Source organism: Lampetra planeri, chromosome 16, assembly GCF_965212315.1.
Source record: "Lampetra planeri chromosome 16, kcLamPlan1.2.h2, whole genome shotgun sequence".
In the NCBI taxonomy this organism is placed as follows: domain Eukaryota; kingdom Metazoa; phylum Chordata; class Hyperoartia; order Petromyzontiformes; family Petromyzontidae; genus Lampetra; species Lampetra planeri.
In genome coordinates this window covers 10,118,154-10,138,503 of record NC_136122.1, presented here as the reverse complement: position 1 = coordinate 10,138,503, position 20,350 = coordinate 10,118,154, and the positions used below count along the sequence as shown (strand labels likewise).

General features: G+C 44.1%; 1 protein-coding gene across 1 annotated transcript; it reads left to right on the top strand.

Annotated features, from left to right (window-relative positions):
• The first annotated feature begins 6,747 nt into the window (after nucleotides 1-6,747).
• Nucleotides 6,748-20,000, top strand: HTATIP2 (HIV-1 Tat interactive protein 2). Its single transcript, XM_078601537.1, has 6 exons — nucleotides 6,748-7,022; nucleotides 9,276-9,468; nucleotides 10,747-10,854; nucleotides 14,275-14,412; nucleotides 15,955-16,016; nucleotides 18,906-20,000. The coding sequence occupies exons 1-6, from the start codon at nucleotides 6,916-6,918 to the stop codon at nucleotides 19,120-19,122; spliced, it is 825 nt and encodes a 274-aa protein (XP_078457663.1). The 5' UTR covers nucleotides 6,748-6,915; the 3' UTR covers nucleotides 19,123-20,000.
• The last annotated feature ends 350 nt before the right edge of the window (nucleotides 20,001-20,350 follow it).

Genomic DNA, 20,350 nt, shown 5'->3' with positions numbered 1-20,350 from the left:
CGTTCCAAATGATGTTTCTCGTGGCTCATGTTCTATACCTTGCACCACAAACTTCCCGTTTGTATACTGGCACAGTGTGCCAGCTTGCAACTACAGTAACACTTTCAGCTCGCGAACATACACGTACTTGCCATTTGTATACTGGCACAGTGTGCCAGTATACAAATGGCAAGTGTTTGGATGAATGGGGTGCTGGCACACTGTGCTAGTATACAATTATCAAGTGTATTTGACAAATGTCAAAACTGGGTGCACCCTGAGTGTCCAAAACTCAAGTTTTTGGCCACCCAGGGTGCACCCAGTTTTGACATTTGGGATCCAGTTTTGTCGGCAAAAGTAAAAAACCACCCAGTTTTGACATTTTCCCGAAAAGTTTTTGTTGTTTGTGCTTCGTTTGTTTTGGTGTCATTTCTTAATTTATTTATTTTAGGTTTCGCTTGGTAGTAGGGTTTTAATTTGTTTGGTATCTACGTGTGTGTTTCTTTTGCGTCGTTCATAGCCAACTTCGTATATGTGATTTGGTCCTTATATATGATAAACGTGCAGCGTTGTGGGATGATGTTGGCATGAATGACGCTATATAAAATTTTATTCAGAATTATTATCATCAATGTTTTGAGGCAATAGCCTTCCTTCATAACACATCAATTTGAGGTGCGATGTTTTATGGTTAGGCAATCACAGACAAATACATAGCCACACAAACACACATAGCCACACACGCAATCACTCACATACACAGGCACTCACAAGCGCACACAATCACACACACACACAGGCACTCACAGACATACATAGCCACACAAACACAAGAGACTCACAGTCAGCCACACACACACACAGGCCCGTGCTTCTTAAACCTGTCGCCTTTGTGTTTTCTTTGGAGCGGGGAAGAAAATGTGTCAGATCGCGTTAAGATTGCGTATGGGTAATGACAGAAATCAATACAGGCGACGCTCGGCTTCTTGCGAAATGAGTTCGAATCCGTTTATCCCCGCTTGCTTAGTCTTTGGACCATGCATCTGCCGTTAGTTAAGCTGCCTTTTAAAGCCGGCGTGCGCTAAAGGCGCATATTTCAGCGTGCCTAATCAGATTTCAATTTTTGCATTTTATGAGCTCGCTTCATTATCTCCCCGTTTTAAAACGCCATTTACCAAACAGTTAAATTGTCATAATAATGGCAATGCATTACACACGTACACGTTACTCTCGTGCATGCGTAAGAAGAGCCAACTAAAACGGATGCTTTTAGTAAACGTTTAAGAATGTATCCTATATAAATAATAATGATTTACAAGTCTTGAGTTAATCTATTGCTGTGTGGTGGAAATCTTCCCCCGACGCCGTATGGGCCATGGCGGTTTGATTTGACCATACTTCACCGGGCTGGTCAGCGCGGGCTGGTTAAAGGGTTTGCTGTGCAGATTTGGTTTAGTTCGATATCACGAGCCACTGATGTGAGAGCAGTGGCCGGGAATCGAACTCATGGGGCTGGGTTCACAACACAGTTGAACAAACCACGTCTCTGTCCAGCTGACCGATAATTTAAAATATATACTTAAAAAAACTGTATTGTATGACTACTCATTATGCAGTTTTTTTGGGGTAATATAACTTATATACACATTTTAAAAATCGCATTATAAGACAACATTGTACCCGTATATTTTCAAGTACAAATTTGGGCTGCGTTTTATTTTCCGCTAGGTTTGTGTGTGACCAGATTCGTTTTGCATAACTTGATTGAAACTTGGAAACAACTTAATTTTGGAATGCGTCTTATTTACCAGAACATCTTACAATGCGGAGAAAGTTATACGGTCATTTAATTTACTGGACATCTGTGAAAAAGTGCTTCATAGCTTATCTGATTTCTCCAGTATAAATATTCTGATTCTGATATTTGCTCATTGAAGATGTTGTGTAAAAAATAAAAACCTACAATATCATGATTATTTTAATAAGCTAGAGTGGAATCCGTAATTGAGTGTTAAGCACTTTCATTAATAATGCATCAGTGTGACCGTGTGTGTGTGTGTTTGTTGTCAGAGAGGCGAATGATTTGAGGGCAACTGCCCCCAAAAGTGTTCCTAATCTCGCGTTGCCTCGCTTGGCACAAATAAAAGCCTCATTGGCCACATTGAGTTTTGAATGTTTAATGAAAAGGGGAGGTCGAGGCAAGGGGAGGGGTGGGTGGTGGGGAACAGGGGGAGTGGCGAGTTATAGAGGGTCTATGACTCTATATGGATCTTTATAATCTGTATAGAAATAATCAGTTAAGACCCCACGCGCACACAACAAGTAGATTCCTTCACGCGTTCCTAATGATCGCACTGAGACCTTTATTTCATAACACACAGAACTCGCAACTGTCATCGACATAATGACCACGATGAGCTGTATTTTTAACAGTGCCTCGTAATAATAATATAATGCGTGGCAATCTTAATGCGCAATGATCTATCAAAAAAAGACGCCGTGGATGGCGCTTTTAATTGCTCCTCTATTGCTGTTGACTTTGCTGCAATGTGTGTGCACGCGTGTGTACTTTATATGCTCCGCAGTTTGAAGTCATCCGAGTACGCGGTGAATTCTGCACGTGCATGTAGAAACTTCAGGGTTGCATGGTCAGCACATCGGGCTTGCAATGCAGAGGTCGCCGCTTCGATCTCCCAGCTCGGCAGTTGTGATAGTGGGGGGATGTCTTAATTCACCCACCTCTCTCTCTCCCTGGCAATACAAAACGGGTACACCATATCTCGGCGTTCTTCAGGTCGCGTGCGGTGAGGCAACGTGTGGTTACTGCCCCAAACGTCTGCAAAAACGCATGGCCAGGAGCTTAGAAGAGGAGGCCTAAATTCCACATATGTAAAAAAAAAACTCCCCAGAACTCCCTAGAGGGAAAGCCCTTTAGCTAGCAGTGGTGTGAGCAAGAAATTGTCGAGCTGCAACTTTACAAATGTTACATCCATTGAAGGCTCTGGCCCTAAAAGTGACATCAGACTCTTCGAGCTGAGAACCCATACTCTAGAGAACATATAAATGAATGAATGTGTGTATCATAACACAGTCAAACTATTTTACAGCCCTTTTCCAATCCACTGATGTGTGAAGGCATCCCCACGTGTTGTCAGTCATGGGCATTGTTCCGATATCACCCACCGCTGATGTGAGCTGTCGCTAACTCAGGTCACCGGGTTCACAGCGCAGTGTGCTAACCACGTTACCACCGCTCCATCCTGCAACCCTATAACGCTGTATATAACATTCTACATAATTATTATATGTAACCTAAAAAATGTCAAGTGTTTGAATACGAGAACATGTCAAGATGCTGTGCAAGGCACACTTATATATCCAGCACTAGCGTACACTGTTTACAAAATGAAAACAATTAAATAAGACAACACACACGCATATGAAGAATGTGCTGTCAAGTCTATCAACGGCTACGTTGAATGAGTAACCAGCAAAAATAGTAGGGGTGATGATGTGACTGCAGTAAGACATCAAAAGATATTTCACCGTATTTTAAGAGGTACATTTCCCGCCTGTATTTTATTTCAGCATTGGAGGTGCGTCTTATAATGCGGTTTATGTGTGGGACCAGATATGTTTATCTCAATTGATGCTGGGCACACATTTTGAGTACGTCTTAATCTCAAAGCCATCTTATAATACGGAGAATACAGTATCATTTGAGGAATGTGTTCTGTCTACTGTACAGTACTTTTTATCCAATAATTTCCATTCTCACGAAGGTCTATGGGACACTCATTATATCTGCAGCTTCATCGATGTTTTTTTTTCATGGTTCGAGTTCGCGTTACGACCACCCCTGTCAACCCCTTATCAGTGCTGCCGACCTTATCACGGACCAATTCAGACCGTATTGGTCACGCCGTGCCCTTAGACATCTCGATGTTCATCCTACAGTCCCATCACAAGGGAGAAATACAAACAAGTAGACAACTGCCAAGACTACACTGACCACGAGGACACTCACCACTACACTCACCACTTTTACACTCACCATTACATACCTGTCAACCCTTATCAGTGCTGCCAACCTTATTACAGACCAATTCAGAACTTATTGGTCACCCTGTGTCCTTATACATCTCAACTTTATCCTATAAAGTCCTATCACAAGGGAAAAATACAAAACAAAGACAAAGTTTTTTCTTTGCCCGTATTGAAACGGCTGTACGCCGTATGGACCTAACAGGTATGCACTTTATGCATCTATTGTAAAAGCCCGGTGTTCCGTTTGTCTGTCAACTTTCAGAAAGCCTGAATCAAAAAGTTATATAAAGTGGACCCCTACCCTGATGTGGGGGTAAAAAGTTGATCCAACAGATTTCCAAAAATTGTCGACCCCCCTCCCCCCCACAAAAAAATAAATATTTAAGGCCGCCGAAATTCTAGTTAAACAAATTACTTGGTGATACTGCGTCGGTAAAGTATCATTACAGCACTTGTGATGGACCCAACGCAGATCCCTGGATTTGATCTTCCACGAATGCTCACGGTCCACCCTAAACCGCATCCACTGCACAAACCATGGCAGATGCGGATACCCGATGACTGTGGTCATCCAGAACAGACCGTACAACGTGTCGCGACGCATTGAGCAGTCCACATCTAACAAGTAACAAGGAGACATCGCAGCGATAGACTGCGCTTCTCCTGACGCAGTTATCTGGCTTGACGACCTGAATGTGAAATTGTAGTTGTTGATTTGCATCTACATCAAGCCAGTTGTGGTGCAAACGCGCACACACACACAAAACAAAACGTGTTCATAAACAGCGCTCCTTCTTCACAGCACGTGGGATTATGTGCGCATGAGGGAGAGACATTCCCCGATACGTCGCCTATTTCACGTTTTCCTTTTGGGGGCGGTGTCGTTGAGGTACACGTTGAGTGTTTTTGGTGGTGGAGTACTTAACGAGGCGATCGGTTGCATGCAAATGAATCGCTTCTATAGTGATCTCTCTGCAACCAGAGGTTCGCCGCACCTCCGACTAGCACGGTTGCCTACGTACTGTGCGAAAGAAGTTCAAATACGTACACATGTAGACGGGACATTTAGTGCTAACAGCGCCATGGGCAATAACACTCACCCATATACAAGACAGGGGCTCACCTTTGTAATGTAAATCACCCCCAGCGATAAGCACCCTCCATTAGTTAATTTCACACGCAGCCTTTCGCGACCAATTATTAATAATACATTTTTTGGGGAGTCAGATTGCGCCAGTTAAGTGTCGTAAACCCTTCTCCACCCAACACATCCCATCAATAATCGTCACGTGATGAACAAACGTGCCCAACGCATTAACTACTTCAGCAGTACCGGGCAAATTGGCTAATCAGCAATTGCCTGACGCTGGTTTTGACTCCCAGCGAAACGCCGTTACCCACCACGTGGTAAATGTGTTGTGTGCATTGCGCTCTTCCCTTGGTCTACAGCACAGCGGTGGTGCTGCTTACACGGTAACAATTTGTGCCGGTTCATAATACAGCAGTTTCTGAGATCGCGTAAATGTGTCGTAAAACCCACCTCCACCCGACATAGACAATTAGTCATACCTGTTTAACACGTAGGCTTTCGCGACCAATATTATTCATAATCAACGTTTTTGGGTTAGATTGCCAACGCACCGGTGGGCTAAAGTAGTGAACTATTTGTCTTTTGTCAACGTGACACTCTTTTGCTGATTGGCCGTGTCGGGTGGTGGAGGGTTACGACACATTTATAAATAACGCGATCTAACCCAAAAACGTTATGAATTAGTTATACCTGTCAACCCATACGGTTTGCCAGTATTCTTGTACAGGTAAATTGAGTTTTAAAGTCCACGGCGTACAGCCGTTTGCAACACAAATATTTGTCTATTTGTGTTTCTCCCTTGTGCTGGGACTTTGTCGGACGGACGTTGAGAATTTATGACACGTTATCAATAAGGTTTAAATTGGTCTGTTAGAAGGTAGGCACTGATAAGGTGTTGACAGGCATGAATTAGTAAGAGAGGATTTTTCCCCATCCACAAGTAATAAACATGCGTATCCAGGATTTATTTGGCTGTTATACATTTGCACATAAGCCACTTCGTTCAGCTATCATGTGTGGCCAGGACGCTTCTGAAAAAAAAGCGCTATATAGCTCAGTGGGCCTTACTTCGTATTTAAACAACAAAAAAGTTGAGTTTTTTTCTTTAGTTTAGCGAGGTTTGTCACGCACACAAAAAGTGCCGATGAGTGACCACCTTCAGCACCACCGGCGGTGTGGTCTGGAGGCCAAAAACCCCACAGCGCCGTTGACAATACGAGCAACGACGTTTCGCCGGCGCGATTACAACCGACTCTCAATGCCGGTGGCCACAAATCACGAATTAAAGCCTCCCCCAACTTACATTTCGACTTAAAGCTTTCGTGACTGCAGGGATTCATCTTCTTGGTTCTTTCTTTCGGTAAAGTCACGTAGAAGGGAAATAAAAATAATAATATAATAAAATAATAATATTTTAATATAATTTAATATAATAAAATTATATAATTAAAAAAACTCTTAACCCACCACCGGCAGTCAAGGGGGTGAGGTGGGGGTGATGCCCTTGACACTGACACCGCTGGCCACGTGGACCCGCCCTGGAGGTGGAGGCCAGGTAGGGAAACGAATCACGGCGCGCTACGGAAAGCGCGCGGTGCCAAACATCGCACGTGGAAAATTAAACGCGCTTCGCAAATATATTTTTTGCCAACGCGGAAGCGTTTCGCGGTGATCGCCTCGCTCAACATTTTACTGCAGCGGCGTTATTGTGTCGCTCGTAAGGGTTTCTATTACTCTCCTCTCTCTCTCGTTTGATTTCGTCGTTAATCGTTCGCTGTTGGTGTTGTAATAGAAGCCGCATGGTTTATCCGCCCTTGGAGGGGAGACGCGGAGCGCTGCTCGTTATCGCAGTGGCCTGCGTGGCCTGGTGGATTCAAGTCGACTCGAGTTATCCCGAGAGCGAGAGGTAAGAACGAAATGGTTTTGTGCAACGTCGTTAAATGGGGCTTCTTCGTTCGTGCGTGCGTAGCGTGGGTTGCCCAACCATTCCGGTTTGGCCGGCAGTCTCTTGGCCGGAATTGGCATCGATAACACTGGTCAACACACTTTTTCTGGCATAAGGTGTCAAGGTAATTTTGGGGTGCCGATTCCAAATCTGGCATCAGTTTTTTGTCTATCACATCAGGTTTTTGAGATATCAAATATTGCATTTTCAATAAAAACTGCAGAAGAAAAAAATTAAATCAATGTGGATATCTACATAAAATGATATTATAAACACACTATCCTAAAAATACAGCACCATATTTTAACACTAAAGCAGTTACTGACTCGCAACAACTTGCAATCATAAGTGACAGAGTTAATTTCGGGTAAAATCAATGAAAATGGGGTATGCCGATAGCATAAAAATGAGATGTGATAGAGCAAATCTGAGATCAGATTTGGAATCAGCACCCTGAAATTAGTCTAAAACAGCTGCAAAAGTCCAGGCCAGAAAAAAGTTTTGTTTTTGTTGACCAGTGTAATCGTCGTGGGGTTTTTTTGCTTTTATTATTTTAAATTTTATCTTACAATTTTTATCGTGTTTTTTTGCTTTTATTATTTTAAATTTTAAAAATGTATTATTTGTATTTTTAAATTTGAATTGCATTTTTTTTTCTATCTACGTGACTTTACCGAAAGAACCAAGAATATCGATCATCCTCCCCGGTCATTGTTGGCATCAGCCCGGGGAGATTTTAGTAAGAGATGATATTTTAAGAGGATACGTTAATTAAAACGAAGAGCAAGAAAACCACACAATCCCTGCGGAATTGCTTCGGTCAGAGTTGAGCAACCCTTTATAGCACGCGAGTCGTGTGCTATGAAGAAAGGGTCATTGCCCGAAACGTCGCCTATGATGTGTTTTGACAAATGTTGTCGAGGTTTGTTGCGTGTGTTTGTGCGCCACTGCCAACGCAGGGTCCCCATGTAACCGGTTAAACTGCAGCGTTGTTAAACCGGTTTTGTTTTTCACATTGCAGGTAACCGCATAAATAAATAAAAAGCACGTAGGTAAAATTCCAGGAGACCCGGGGCTTGTCATAAATAGATATCTTTCTAGCAGTCACAAACAGGGCACTCTTCCAGGTTAGGGCATGTACTCTCAGCAACAACAACAAATTGCATTTTGGAAACACGATTTTCTATTTCAGCTCAACCAAGCGTCGTTTTTGATTATCAGGTTATATAATCAAGATTGCCGACCATCTTTCAGTCGCATGGCACGATGTGACATTCGACAACTGCTCTCTGACACGGACATTATACAACACATGTGAATGCAACAAACACTGGTTATTCGATGTTATATATATCGTGAGCCTAATAATGCGAAGTTGGCAAGTTCAGGACCGCATCCAAGAGGCATTTTTGTATTCGCAAAGCAGTAGGAGTGCTCGGGAAATGCCTCGATGAGATCCTAGAATCGATCTTCAACTCTCAACCGAACGAACCGGATTGGGCCCTTTTGGACCCCCTCTCGTTTGTAATGTTATGTTCTTAGCAACTCTTGTTCCGCCCTTAGTTATTGTGTGCCCAAAGCACGCATTTTCCACCCTAGCCCCACGCTAATTCGTTTGATTGCAGTGTGACATTAAACTCAAGTTAACCTTTTTTAAATTTTACTAGGTAAGGCCCACTAAGTTATGTAGCTCTTTTTTTTTTCAAAAGCGAGCTGGCTACATTGCTCAACGAAGTGGCTTATCATGTGGACATTTATAGCAGCCAATTACTAAATGTGAAAGAAAAAAAACCAGAGGACCCGAACAAAAAAATCCACGCGACCACGGGGAGAACATGCAAACTCCCAAATATTGAACCCACGGCCTCATGCATACCAGGCGAGGGAGTTAACATCTCGCCACTGTAACAACCCATTATAGTGTATGCAGAGGATGATGGGGAGTGGGAGCTGAAGACTTATCAGGACAATGCCGAAAATCCTTCAGTAAATCAATGCTTTCGGTAAAGTCACGTAGAATGAAAATAACAAAATAATTAATTTTTTCTGTTTTATTTTTATTATTTTATTATTTCCATTCTACGTGACTTTACCGAAAGAACCAAGAAGATGAATCCCTGCAGTCACGAAAGCTTTAAATCGAAATTTAAATCAATGCAATCGGTGAATTGTCCACAATGTGGCCGACTACCAAGCCGTGCGATCAATCCACAGGAGGATGGAGCAGGAGCTGGAGAGCCACCGGGAGAACTTCCGCAAGCAGAATCGCTCGTGCTTCGTGCTGGGCGCCTCCGGGGAGACGGGCAGCGTCCTCCTGCGGGAGATCGTGAGCAGCCGGCTCTTCTCGCGCGTCACCAGCATCGGGCGTCGTCAGCTGGAGTTCCCCGACGACTCCTACAAGGACGTGGTGGGTCGCGGTTAGACGATCCGCCCCGTTCGCACCCCGCGATTGGCGCTGTTGGACTCCGTGCGGTGCGAAGGAAGTTTGGCGTGCGTGCAGCAGGGCCCCTCTTAACGACGGTAATTGGTTCCACGAAACCGGCCGTTAAGTGATTTAGTCGTTAAGCGAGTATGGGAAATGCATGTTCCACCCTTAATTTGTTCCGATGGCATCGGAAGTTACCACTTTTTTCACCCCAAAAAAGGAATTTATAATATTTAAACAATGGTTCATTATACATAAATATACTAATAACATTATAAAGACATAATGTTATAAATAAAAATGGTTAATGCATTAATTTATATTTTCTGTACCTACAACAGCTCGTTTAAAGGGGAATGGTCAGTAAGCGAACACATTCGGCTTTATGGAGGCACTACACTACTATACACTACACTACTATACACTACACTACTATACACTACACTATACACTACACTACTATACACTACACTACACTATACACTACACTACTATACACTACACTATACACTACTATACACCACAGTATACACTACACAATGTGCTCTATAGAGGCCCTTCGTTAAGCGAAGTGGAGTTCTTCTGTACATTCCAGATTTGAATTTATCAATGAGTGCTTTACGGGTTGCTGGTAGACCGGGGCAGGCATGTGGTTGGCAGCTACAGCCACCGTCGCGAGAGGTGTGCCGGGCACGTACATTTTTTTTGCGTGGTGAGTTACACGGACATACCTGGCTGAAATGCCCTGGCCGCGTGTAATGTGCCACCGTTGCTCAGTCTCCGTCCAAGTTGAAATAAAGTCGCTACTTGCTCGCACGTGACGTGGAGAGCGATCATTATTAACGTGTATGTGCGTGTGTTGAACTTCTTTTGCACCGTACATAGCCAACCGTGATTATCGGAGGTGTGGGGGAAGGACAATCAACTAAGCACAAAAAGCAGTTCTCAAGAAATGTGTCAAGAAATGTAACTTTAATCAACGTTCTCTGCACCACTTGAGACACACCCGCCAAATGGGAAGAGATGGGGTTGGCTTCGTTACATCATCAAAATAAACTCCGGGATGGCTCATAGGGTGGTTTTCTGCCTTCGAAAGGCAGGATGTCAGGACGGCCTTCATCTTTAAAGGGGCCTGAGAGGTATCGACGACAATTAAAGTAGTCTGTTACAATTTGTAGTCGATGAATCGGATTCATCGACGAATCGTCCCAGCTGGAGTTGCATTGAATGTGCTGTTGCGCTTGCTGGTGGGCGCTGCAGGTGCAGGAGGTGGTGGACTTTGAGAAGCTGGACGACTACGCCAACGCCTTCAAAGGTCACGACGTCGGCTTTTGCTGCCTCGGGACAACGCGGGGCAAGGCCGGAGCTGTGAGTGAGATCCGCCAAGCGCGCTTTTCTATCTCCTCCCCGGACGCTCGCATCCCGGGCTAGATGTTTAGCGATCCATCAGTTCGTCGATTTATGCAAACTCGCCTGCGCGATGCGCTGAACAGGGGTCGCCGTAGTTTTGATGGAGTACTCTCGCCAATAACATCCAGTCACCCGGGTAACAGTTGTTTAACAAACCTAATTCTGCCGATGAGACCAAGAAAGCCGACACCGGTCCAGAGTTTTCTCACTTAAGCAAATGCTGCTGTGTGATATTGGTCTGGAAAACCAATATATCAATGGATTAAAAGCATAAGCATGTTGTATATGTATGCGTATACACATTAATTGTTTTTGTTGAGCTTGTAGTACATGCACCGATTCATGTGTTTACTCATCGATGTTTGCCAAGGCGATGTATGTCACCCTAGCAACCACTAGAGGTGCTATTATTAACTACAATGTAAAACATTTGGTTTTGTTCATTTAAAATCGCCCTCCTGAATAGACATCTGTGAAAAAGAGCTTTGTAGATCATCAGATTCCTCCAGTATAAATAAAAAGTCGGATTTGCGTGATTGTCAATTCATAAAATAGCTGGGAAGGAGAGGGTCAATTCCATCCCTAATGTGCATAGTAAACAGCTAAATTTCAAAGCTTTGGCAAATATTTTGAATACGACAGAGGAAGCTCGTCATCATAATGCACGTTTATATAACACCACCTAGAACATTGTCAAACAGTTTTACGTGGTTGTATTTGATAACGTCATATTTCACATTATTTTGCAACTTCTTGGTTCTTTCGGTAAAGTCACGTAGAAGGGAAATAATTAAATAATAAAAATTAAACATAATAAAATACAATTCTCACGACGTTTGCGTTGTGGCCGAAACGTCGTGAGAATTGTATTTTATTATGTTTTATTTTTATTATTTTATTATTTCCCTTCTACGTGACTTTACCGAAAGAACCAAGAAGATGAATCCCTACAGTCATGAAAGTTTTAAATGGAAAAATTATTTTGCAACTATAGTGGTTAGCACACTGGGCTCTGAAACCAGCAGCCAATTTCCACAGTTAACATCGGTGGCAAGTGATGTCTGAACCATGTTTGGCCCTCGGCCTTCAAACCAGCATTGACCGACGTGGTGAAGTATGGTCAAACAACCACCATGACCGACGCATCAGTGGGGGGAGGCCCTCATCTAGCGTGGCATTGACAAAAGGCTGTTGGCTATCATCATTATTACTCTCACATTTCTTGAAAAAAACACGACTGCCAATAGCACGGTCACAATGTCTGACCTTTTAATCTGTTTGTGCAGCGGTAATTGGATTTAATTGCCCGATCACGGCGCTCGAGTGTGTTTGGGCACCAGTGCTGTGTTACTGTCAGGCCTCATTATTTTCCCATGGAAAGACTCCAATGCAGAATGGTGAGTGTGGAAATTGGCATGCCAAGTTTAAACAGGTTTGTCACAAGTCAAATGCAGTTTGACCAACTTGCGTCCCTCGGTTAATTTACATTGTATTTTGGGATTTAAGTTGTGTCATGTGCCAAGTTTTACAATTGTTCAGCTTCATATTTTCTTTTTTACATTTGGAGGGTGATAGCGAAATGCTACAAATATTTGCTTTGTTCAGATTTGTTTCACAAATGTATTTGGGGTTTATTCACATCAGCTGTGTGTTGTGTGGATAATTAAGATTAACATTTTATTATTGAGACCAGAAACCTGTTAGGTTTTTGTTTTTTCTTCGGTAAAGTCACGTAGATAAAAAAAAAATTACTAAAAGTGATCATTTATTTTATTTCTATTATTACTTTTAGTATTTTTTTATTTTATTTTTTACCTACGTGACTTTACTACAAAAAAACCTAAGAGTATGAATCCTTGCAGTCACGAAAGCTTCAGATCTAGAACCAGAAACCTGGTCGGTCGTCTTGCTAGTTTGAACCACTTGAAGATTCTTGCGTGAAAGATTTTACCGTTGTACAAGATTGTGTAGGATGCTGCCGTAGAGTAATGGTCATGGCACTGGACTTTTCTATTTGATCTCCGCGCACGGCAGTTGAAACAGTAGTTCAGATTTCTTAAATGCCCTCGTCTCTTTTCCACCCATTATTGTAAGTGGATACACCACAGTTAGTTGATCTGCAGGTGGGGTAAAGTGTGCCTATTCCCAACTCGTACAAAACATCTGACGAGCGTGGAAGAGTAGGCCAAAATACCCTCCGTGGAGAGGTTCTCCAAAGCTCCCTCTAGTGGAGGCCCTTCCACCAGCAGTGGCGTGAATGAGAAATTTCACGGTTGTACCTATTCTTGGTTCTTTCGGTAAAGTCACGTAGAAGGGAAATAATAAAATAATAATTAAACATAATAAAATTATTATTTTATTATGTTTTAGTAAACTAATTATTTTGTTATGTTTTATTATTTTATTATTTCCCTTCTACGTGGCTTTACCGAAAGAACCAAGAAGATGAATCCCTGCAGGCACGAAAGCTTTAAATCGAAAAGTTGTACATTTTCTTAGGTATCACAGAATTGTACAAAGCGCCCCTTAAGTGATAACGTGGAGCATTGTAGTGATTACAGTGATTATTGACAACGGCACGTGAGATGTTATGAAATGTAACTTTGTGTGCTGAATAGAGAGGGTGGTGCTTCTGCAAAGAGGGAGTGCCCTTGCCAATACCATCTGGAAACACAGAAGTGTTTAACAAGCCTCATTGCACATTGGCATTGAAGAGGGTCAATGCCTGTGCAGAGTTTGAGTGTTCAAACGAATGCTGAGAATAATGCCAGTCCAAACGGGAATTTAAAGACAATCAGAGAAGCATGCTATTCATTTATTCCTGTACGATGGCTGCTTTTAATAATGGTCAGCGTAATATGAGTGTTTAATGACAATGGTAACCCCAATAGGAGAACCATAACTAATGTTTCATACGGAGACCCATTTGTGTGCAGTTCAAAGGACGATATTGACAAAATCACCAAGTCGCCCGGAATACACGCTGTCTCATCAGATCTCGACAGCTAAGCTAGCTTGAGCCTGGATGACTGGTTTAGATGATGCGCAGATATAACAGGTGTATTAGGCTGTGGCGCTACGTTGTGGGCAACAGAGGGCAGTGCATCAAAATCCGTTGTTGTGCTGTACTTCCGCGCTCCCACATCTAATAGTCCTCTCCTTATCAACCTGCACTGACCAGCATGGCGAACGTCGGTAAAATATCCCCCCGCGGCAGGAACGGCGTTGACAGGCACCTGCGATTATCACGGTTGGCAACGTACGGTGTGAAAAGAAGTTCAACATTCATACATACATACATCCAGAAATAAATTGACGCACGGTCTGTACTTCGACAAGCAACCCTGAGATGAGCCGTTGAGCGTCGTGTTTGTCCAGGATGGCTTTGTGCGCGTGGACCACGACTATGTGCTCAAGTCGGCTGAGCTGGCCAAGGCGGGCGGCTGTACGCACTTCAACCTGCAGTCCTCCAAGGGTGCAGATAAGAACAGCGGCTTCCTCTACACCAAGGTCAAGGTGAGCCAGAGGTCGCAAACGGGTTTTGATTCCTTACCCGTACCCGTACCCGGCAGCACCAGGGTAGCAATCGGATACCCGTACCCTACCCGATACCCGGCTACCCGTACCCGGCCGGGTATCGGGTAGGGTACGGGTACGGGTACCCGATTGCGACCTCTGGGATGAAACCATGTTGCAGGCGCGGGTGGGTTGATTCTAGGAACTTGAATTGTGAGAAGAGACAAGACGTTGGGAAATGAGTGACACATAGTTACTCACCAGTGACTCACGGTCTACCCGTACCCGGCCGCACCAGGGTCGCAAACGGGGACCCGTACCCGGCCGGGTACGGGTAGCCGGGTATCGGGTAGGGTACGGGTATCGGGTACCTCGTTGCGACCTCTGAGGTGAGCACAGATTTTCCCGTGACGCGCCGTGCAGCTCACCGTCGTTGCTATTCGCCGTGTTTTTCGCTGGTCGCGCCGCGTGGCTCTCTCTCCGATGTTGTTGTCAAGTTGTGTCGCGCGTTCGGCACGTTGTCCGACGTTTCGCTGCACGTGCCGGGGAGCTTCTTCGGGCTCGGTTCGGTTCCTGAAAGAGATCCCGGCACGCGGAGAGAAACGTCGGACACCGTGCGGAAACGAGCGCGTGGCACAAACCGGGAAATGACGTCGGAGGACCGTGCTGCTATCGTTCGTGTTGTTCGGAGTGTGGCGCTGCGGTGTGGGCAGCAGAGGGCATTGCAGCAAAATCCAGCGTTGTGATGTACTTCCATGCTCCCGCACGTGCCACGCCGTTGTATTCAGTTCTTCGAACGGGAATAGTTGGACGTTGTCTTTGGTGCTACACCAAAATAAATTTCCGCGACATTTTGATGGCGGGTGTTGGATACGGTTAATTTTGCCTTTGAAAAGGTTCTGTGTTGTTAATTGATAATTGTTTTTTTACCCTTCTATCTGGCAACAAAACTGACACCTTTTTACAAGGAGTCATGTTTGCATAGACCACAATACCTGCAGTCATAATGCAAACAAAAAACATAACTCTGATAATGTGCACTGTCCTTGAAGTTGATTGGTCCACACCCGAGACAGCTTTCCTTAGAGCCTAGTCTCACATGGGTTGGACCAGATGACGCCAAAAGGCGCACAACTCAAAGACAATGCACCATCAGAGTATGAGAGCTCGGGGCAAGCATCTACAAATGAGGTTCCCATAGTGAGGTTCTGTGTTGTTTATTATTTATTTAGATTATTTTGCTGCTTTAAATGTCCAAATGATGGGCCACTTTGTTGAGCCATCATTAGTGGTGGCCAAGTTGCTTCTGAAAAATAAGGGAACGCCACGGTGGGCTTTGCCTGTCAGGATAGAGAGATGGTTTGGTTTTATTTGTTTGGATGAGTTGTTTGCCTTTCCTGTACTTTGTACAACTATCGTGTGTTTGTATTGTTTGTTGTTGTAACGTTATTACCCGCCCCGACTGGACATCTGTGAAAAAGAGCTTCATAGCTCTTCGGATTCCTCCTGCATAAATACATATTCTGATGTTGTTTATCGCAGGGCGAGATCGAAGCAGACGTGCACAAATTGGACTTTGAGAGATACACCGTCTATCGACCCGCGTAAGTGTCACGCGGGGCATTGCAATGAAAACGGAAAGGTCCATTATAGACACACAAGCTTCCTCATTTCCTCCGTGACACAATGCTTGCCCTGACACTGCTGTTTCATGCATTTCGACTTTGAATTCACTTGTTCAGTTCCCAGTGTATTTTTAGGTTGCTATGGGGGAGGGATGCTGTCATGGTTTTATGGCTAGCACACTGGGCTTGCAATCTTGAGGTCACCGGTTCGATCCCTCGAGAATAGTAATTGAGACAATGGGCCAAGTTTCTTAAATCCTCCCACACCTGTTCCACCCGGCTGCAGCCTAAATGGGTATGGAACAGTCACTCAGCAGGGTCATGTGTCGTGGGGTCAAGTCTGGGGTACTCCCACCACCTTCTCCAAGACATCTTACCAGTGAGAAACTATAGTATTTAAAGGATTTATTACGTATACTCTTTGGTTCTTTCGGTAAAGTCACGTAGGTAGAAATAAAACACAATAAATCACGACGTTTCGATAGCAACACAAGCCACCGTCTTCAGGTGGAAATCGCGATAGCCGCGATGTCTGCTGCGAACCAGCACGATGTCAGCTGCCTTGAGTATGGATTCCTCCAGTCACGAAAGCTTCAAATCAAGATTGGATTTATTATGTAACCAGGTAAGGTCCACTAAGCTCTATAGCTCTTAAATTTCGATTTAAAGCTTTCGTGACTGCAGGGATTCATCTTCTTGGTTCTTTCGGTAAAGTCACGTAGAATGGAAATAATAAAATAATAAAAATAAAACATAATAAAATAATTCTCACTTTTATTTTAAATAAATAAATAATAAAATTATAAACATTAAACATAATAAAATAATTCTCACGACGTTTCGGCCACAACGAAACGTCGTGAGGATTATTTTATTATGTTTTATTTTTATTATTTTATTATTTCCCTTCTACGTGACTTTACCGAAAGATCCATGAAGATCTATAGCTCTTTTCCAGAAGCGAACTGGCTATCACAAATGATAGCTGGACGAAGTGATTCGTTTACCTTTCCAATACTTTGCACTCCTATTGTGTTTGTGTATTGTGTGTGTTTGTTGGCGTAACGTCCTGACCACGTGCCCCTACTGGACATTAGTGAAAATTTTCTTCATAGCTCATCGGATTCCTCCTGAGTTATAAATAAATTAACAAAAACAATTTTTTATTTTACCAGGTTAACGCCAACCGAGCTGTGTAGCTCTTTGTCAGAAGAGACAAATGATAGCTCAACGAAGTGGCTTATCATGTGGAATTTCGAGCAGCCAAATACACTAAATGCATGTTTCCAAATGTGGAGGGAAAACCCGGAGGACCCGGAGAAAAATTCACGTGAACACAGGGAGAGAGAGACATGCATACTCCAAATATACAGCAGGCGCCAGGGTTGGGATCGAACCCACGACCTCCTGTATACCATGCGAGGGAGTTAACATCTCCTAGCCACCGTGGCACCCCAATACCAGTGTGGAAGAGCAGGCCAAAAAACCCTCAAGGGGGGCTCTCAAGAGCTCCCTGTAGTGGAGGCCCCTTCTGCCAGCAGTGGTGTGAGGAAGAAATTGCAGAGCTGCACCTATATCTACGTATATGCTTTGCAAGACAGCTGTGACCCAATAAGTGACAGCAGTGAGAAAATAATATTTTGTTTACAAATGGTCTCTTAGCTGTCGATTACATCTTGCTGGTATGATTCATTACTTTGTCTTGTATAATTACACATTCTGTACCATTCAGACCTATTTACTCTTTCAAAGAAGGTTCTTGCAGATTGTAGTCAAATAATGATTTTGGTCAGGTCAACGGGAGGTTATGGAGAACCGCGTAGAACAGGATGGGGGTTTTCCGGCTGATCCAATAGAGGGCGCTGTCTGGGATTCAGAGCGAGGCCCATCCATCGCGCAGCATGTGTGGTACCGCATTGCTGTGGTGCTGCGTTGGTTCACGTGACGCACGGGGAACGAGATTCATGAGCAGAGTTCACTTAGATTGACATCTCACACAGTTTGCAGACATTGACAATGCAAGCAGGGAAGATGAGAGAAGGCAAGAAGGAAAACTTCTAATTTGGCACGTAGGTTTTTCCAGATGCTCATAATCGGAGAGTGGTGTTCCCAGGTTGGGGCCATGTGTTGGGCATTTATTTTCGCGAGCTTCTGCCACGCACGACTGGGGACATGTTGAGATGCTCGCAGTGGTGCATGGCAAACGCTTCAGGGGAGGTGATGAGTATTTGTTCGTGATGCTGAAGAGCAATCGGAATCAGAATCTGTATTTATCCTGGAGAAATGCGATGAGCTATGAAGCTCTTTTTCACAGATGCCCAGTAGGGGTGAGTGAGAAAGTTACAGCTACAAACAATTAAAGAAACGGTAGAAGTGCAAAGTATAGGAAAGGTAAGCAAATCACCAAAAATAAATCCTTAAAATATATAAAGTATGTAAGTTCAAATTGGATAAGTACACCCAATTCTCAAGCTTGGGCAAGGCAGCAAAATAACAGCAGAAAAAAGACATTGCACTCACTGCAGAGAACTGTAGCGATATGACCACACTCTATCATAGCGGGCGCCAAACTGTGCCACACGCCCTTCCCGCACGGTATTGTGGGAGCCTCGGTACGTTTTCCAACCTGAAGACGTTCCGATAAAGTTAGTTTATTTTCGTTTTCTTCCGAATTCCGTTCCAATGACATACACTTCCGAACCGGAAGAAAAACACGTACGTCATTGGAACTGAATCGGAAGAAATACCGATGACGTACATGCACGTCATCGGAATGGGAAAGGGCTAAGAACCGCGGCAGTGGCGCAAAAACTTCAACAACCCACAACACCACCACCCTGTGCCGGCTATCCCCACCCCACCCCCCAGGGTACTGCTGTGTGACCGCAAAGAGTCGCGCCCCGCTGAGTGGATGGCTCGCAAGGCGCTGTCTCCCCTGGCCGCCCTCTTCCCCACGTTCATGACGACCCCCGTGGACACGATGGTGCGCGCCATGATCAACGTGGCCGTCACGCCGGCGTCCAAGAGCGTGCAGCTGCTGGAGAACGCCGAGATCCACCGCGTGGCCGGCAAGGGCGCGCACTGAGCCCGGCTTGCGACGGCGTGCCCGGTGACCGCGGTAAATGCGGTAATTGACGTACACCGGAGGACTCCTCTTATCCGTTTCCCGTGTTACCCGCGACTCCTATTATCCGAGGATGTTGTGGGGTAAACTGTTATTATTAGCCGCTCCGTTCTTCCAATTTTTGGCAATTATCCACAGTTTATGCTCATATCCAATCAAGCGCTCATTTAATGTAAGTATGTATGTTGAACTCCTGTTGCACCATACGTAGCCAACCGTGCTAATCGGAGGCGTGCGGGAAGGACAACAAACGAAATGCAAAAAGCAGTTCTAAAGTAATGAGTTGTCGACTGACACTTAAAAGTGCATAGCTCCGAGTGGCTTCCTAATGTTGAAGCGCAGATAAGTAGAGCTGCATGGAAAAATTACTCGCAGCTTATCCGAAATTTCCCCATAGATAAGTTTAGCAACATCTCAGATAATAGGATCTGCAATATTTGTCCCCCCCACATCACGGATAAGAGGAGTGTTCCTGTAATTGATAATGAACCTCACCAGGCTGTTGAGTTGTCAGCGGCCTGCAGTGTCAAGGCCACTGCCGCCTTACAGCTCGGCCGTGTGTGTCTGTAATTGTGCTTTGGTGGGTCTAGCGTAGGAACGTGTGGTGGCATTGATCGCAGCAGCATTTGTTGGTCGTGAATTGTTGTTGGCTGGAATAATAGACATCATCGCAGGCTTCCACACAGGCTCAGGGAGTATTGGTCGACTGCAATAGGAAACGTATTTGTTGTTTTTTCCAGCCTGCACTTACTAATTTGTCTGTCTAATGAGTGTCTCATCATTGACATAAATAATTGGTTTACATTTTATAATGTGAATTAAATGCACTACATATCTTGCTTGGGCTGTTCTGCTTTTATGTACAGCATCCTTAATACGGTGCGTATTCGCTAGACGTGCCCAATGGTGTATGACCCTTGGTGATTGATGGTCGTCGGGAATCATTGGAACATTAACCCTTGACGCATGAAAGAAATTAAACCGGTTTGGTAAAACTCATTTGACTGAACTGATCACGTTAGGCCGTGATTAAACCACTCGCGACAAGTTGGGGCACATGGACATTTTATTTCACATGTGGGATCTTTCGACCACAGCTGGGAGATTATAATAATTATAATTACTTCTGATTATAATTTAAGACTGATAATTATTGGAACATTAACCCTTGATAATTATCAATCTGAAA

Bases quoted from the DNA above. Each gene is read 5' to 3' on its own strand.
- HTATIP2 (XM_078601537.1), top strand. From the start codon at position 6,916: ATGGTTTATCCGCCCTTGGAGGGGAGACGCGGAGCGCTGCTCGTTATC. The intron at 9,469-10,746 runs GTGGGTCGCGGT...TGGGCGCTGCAG, and splicing joins ACGACTCCTACAAGGACGTG to GTGCAGGAGGTGGTGGACTT. The intron at 10,855-14,274 runs GTGAGTGAGATC...GTGTTTGTCCAG, and splicing joins CGCGGGGCAAGGCCGGAGCT to GATGGCTTTGTGCGCGTGGA.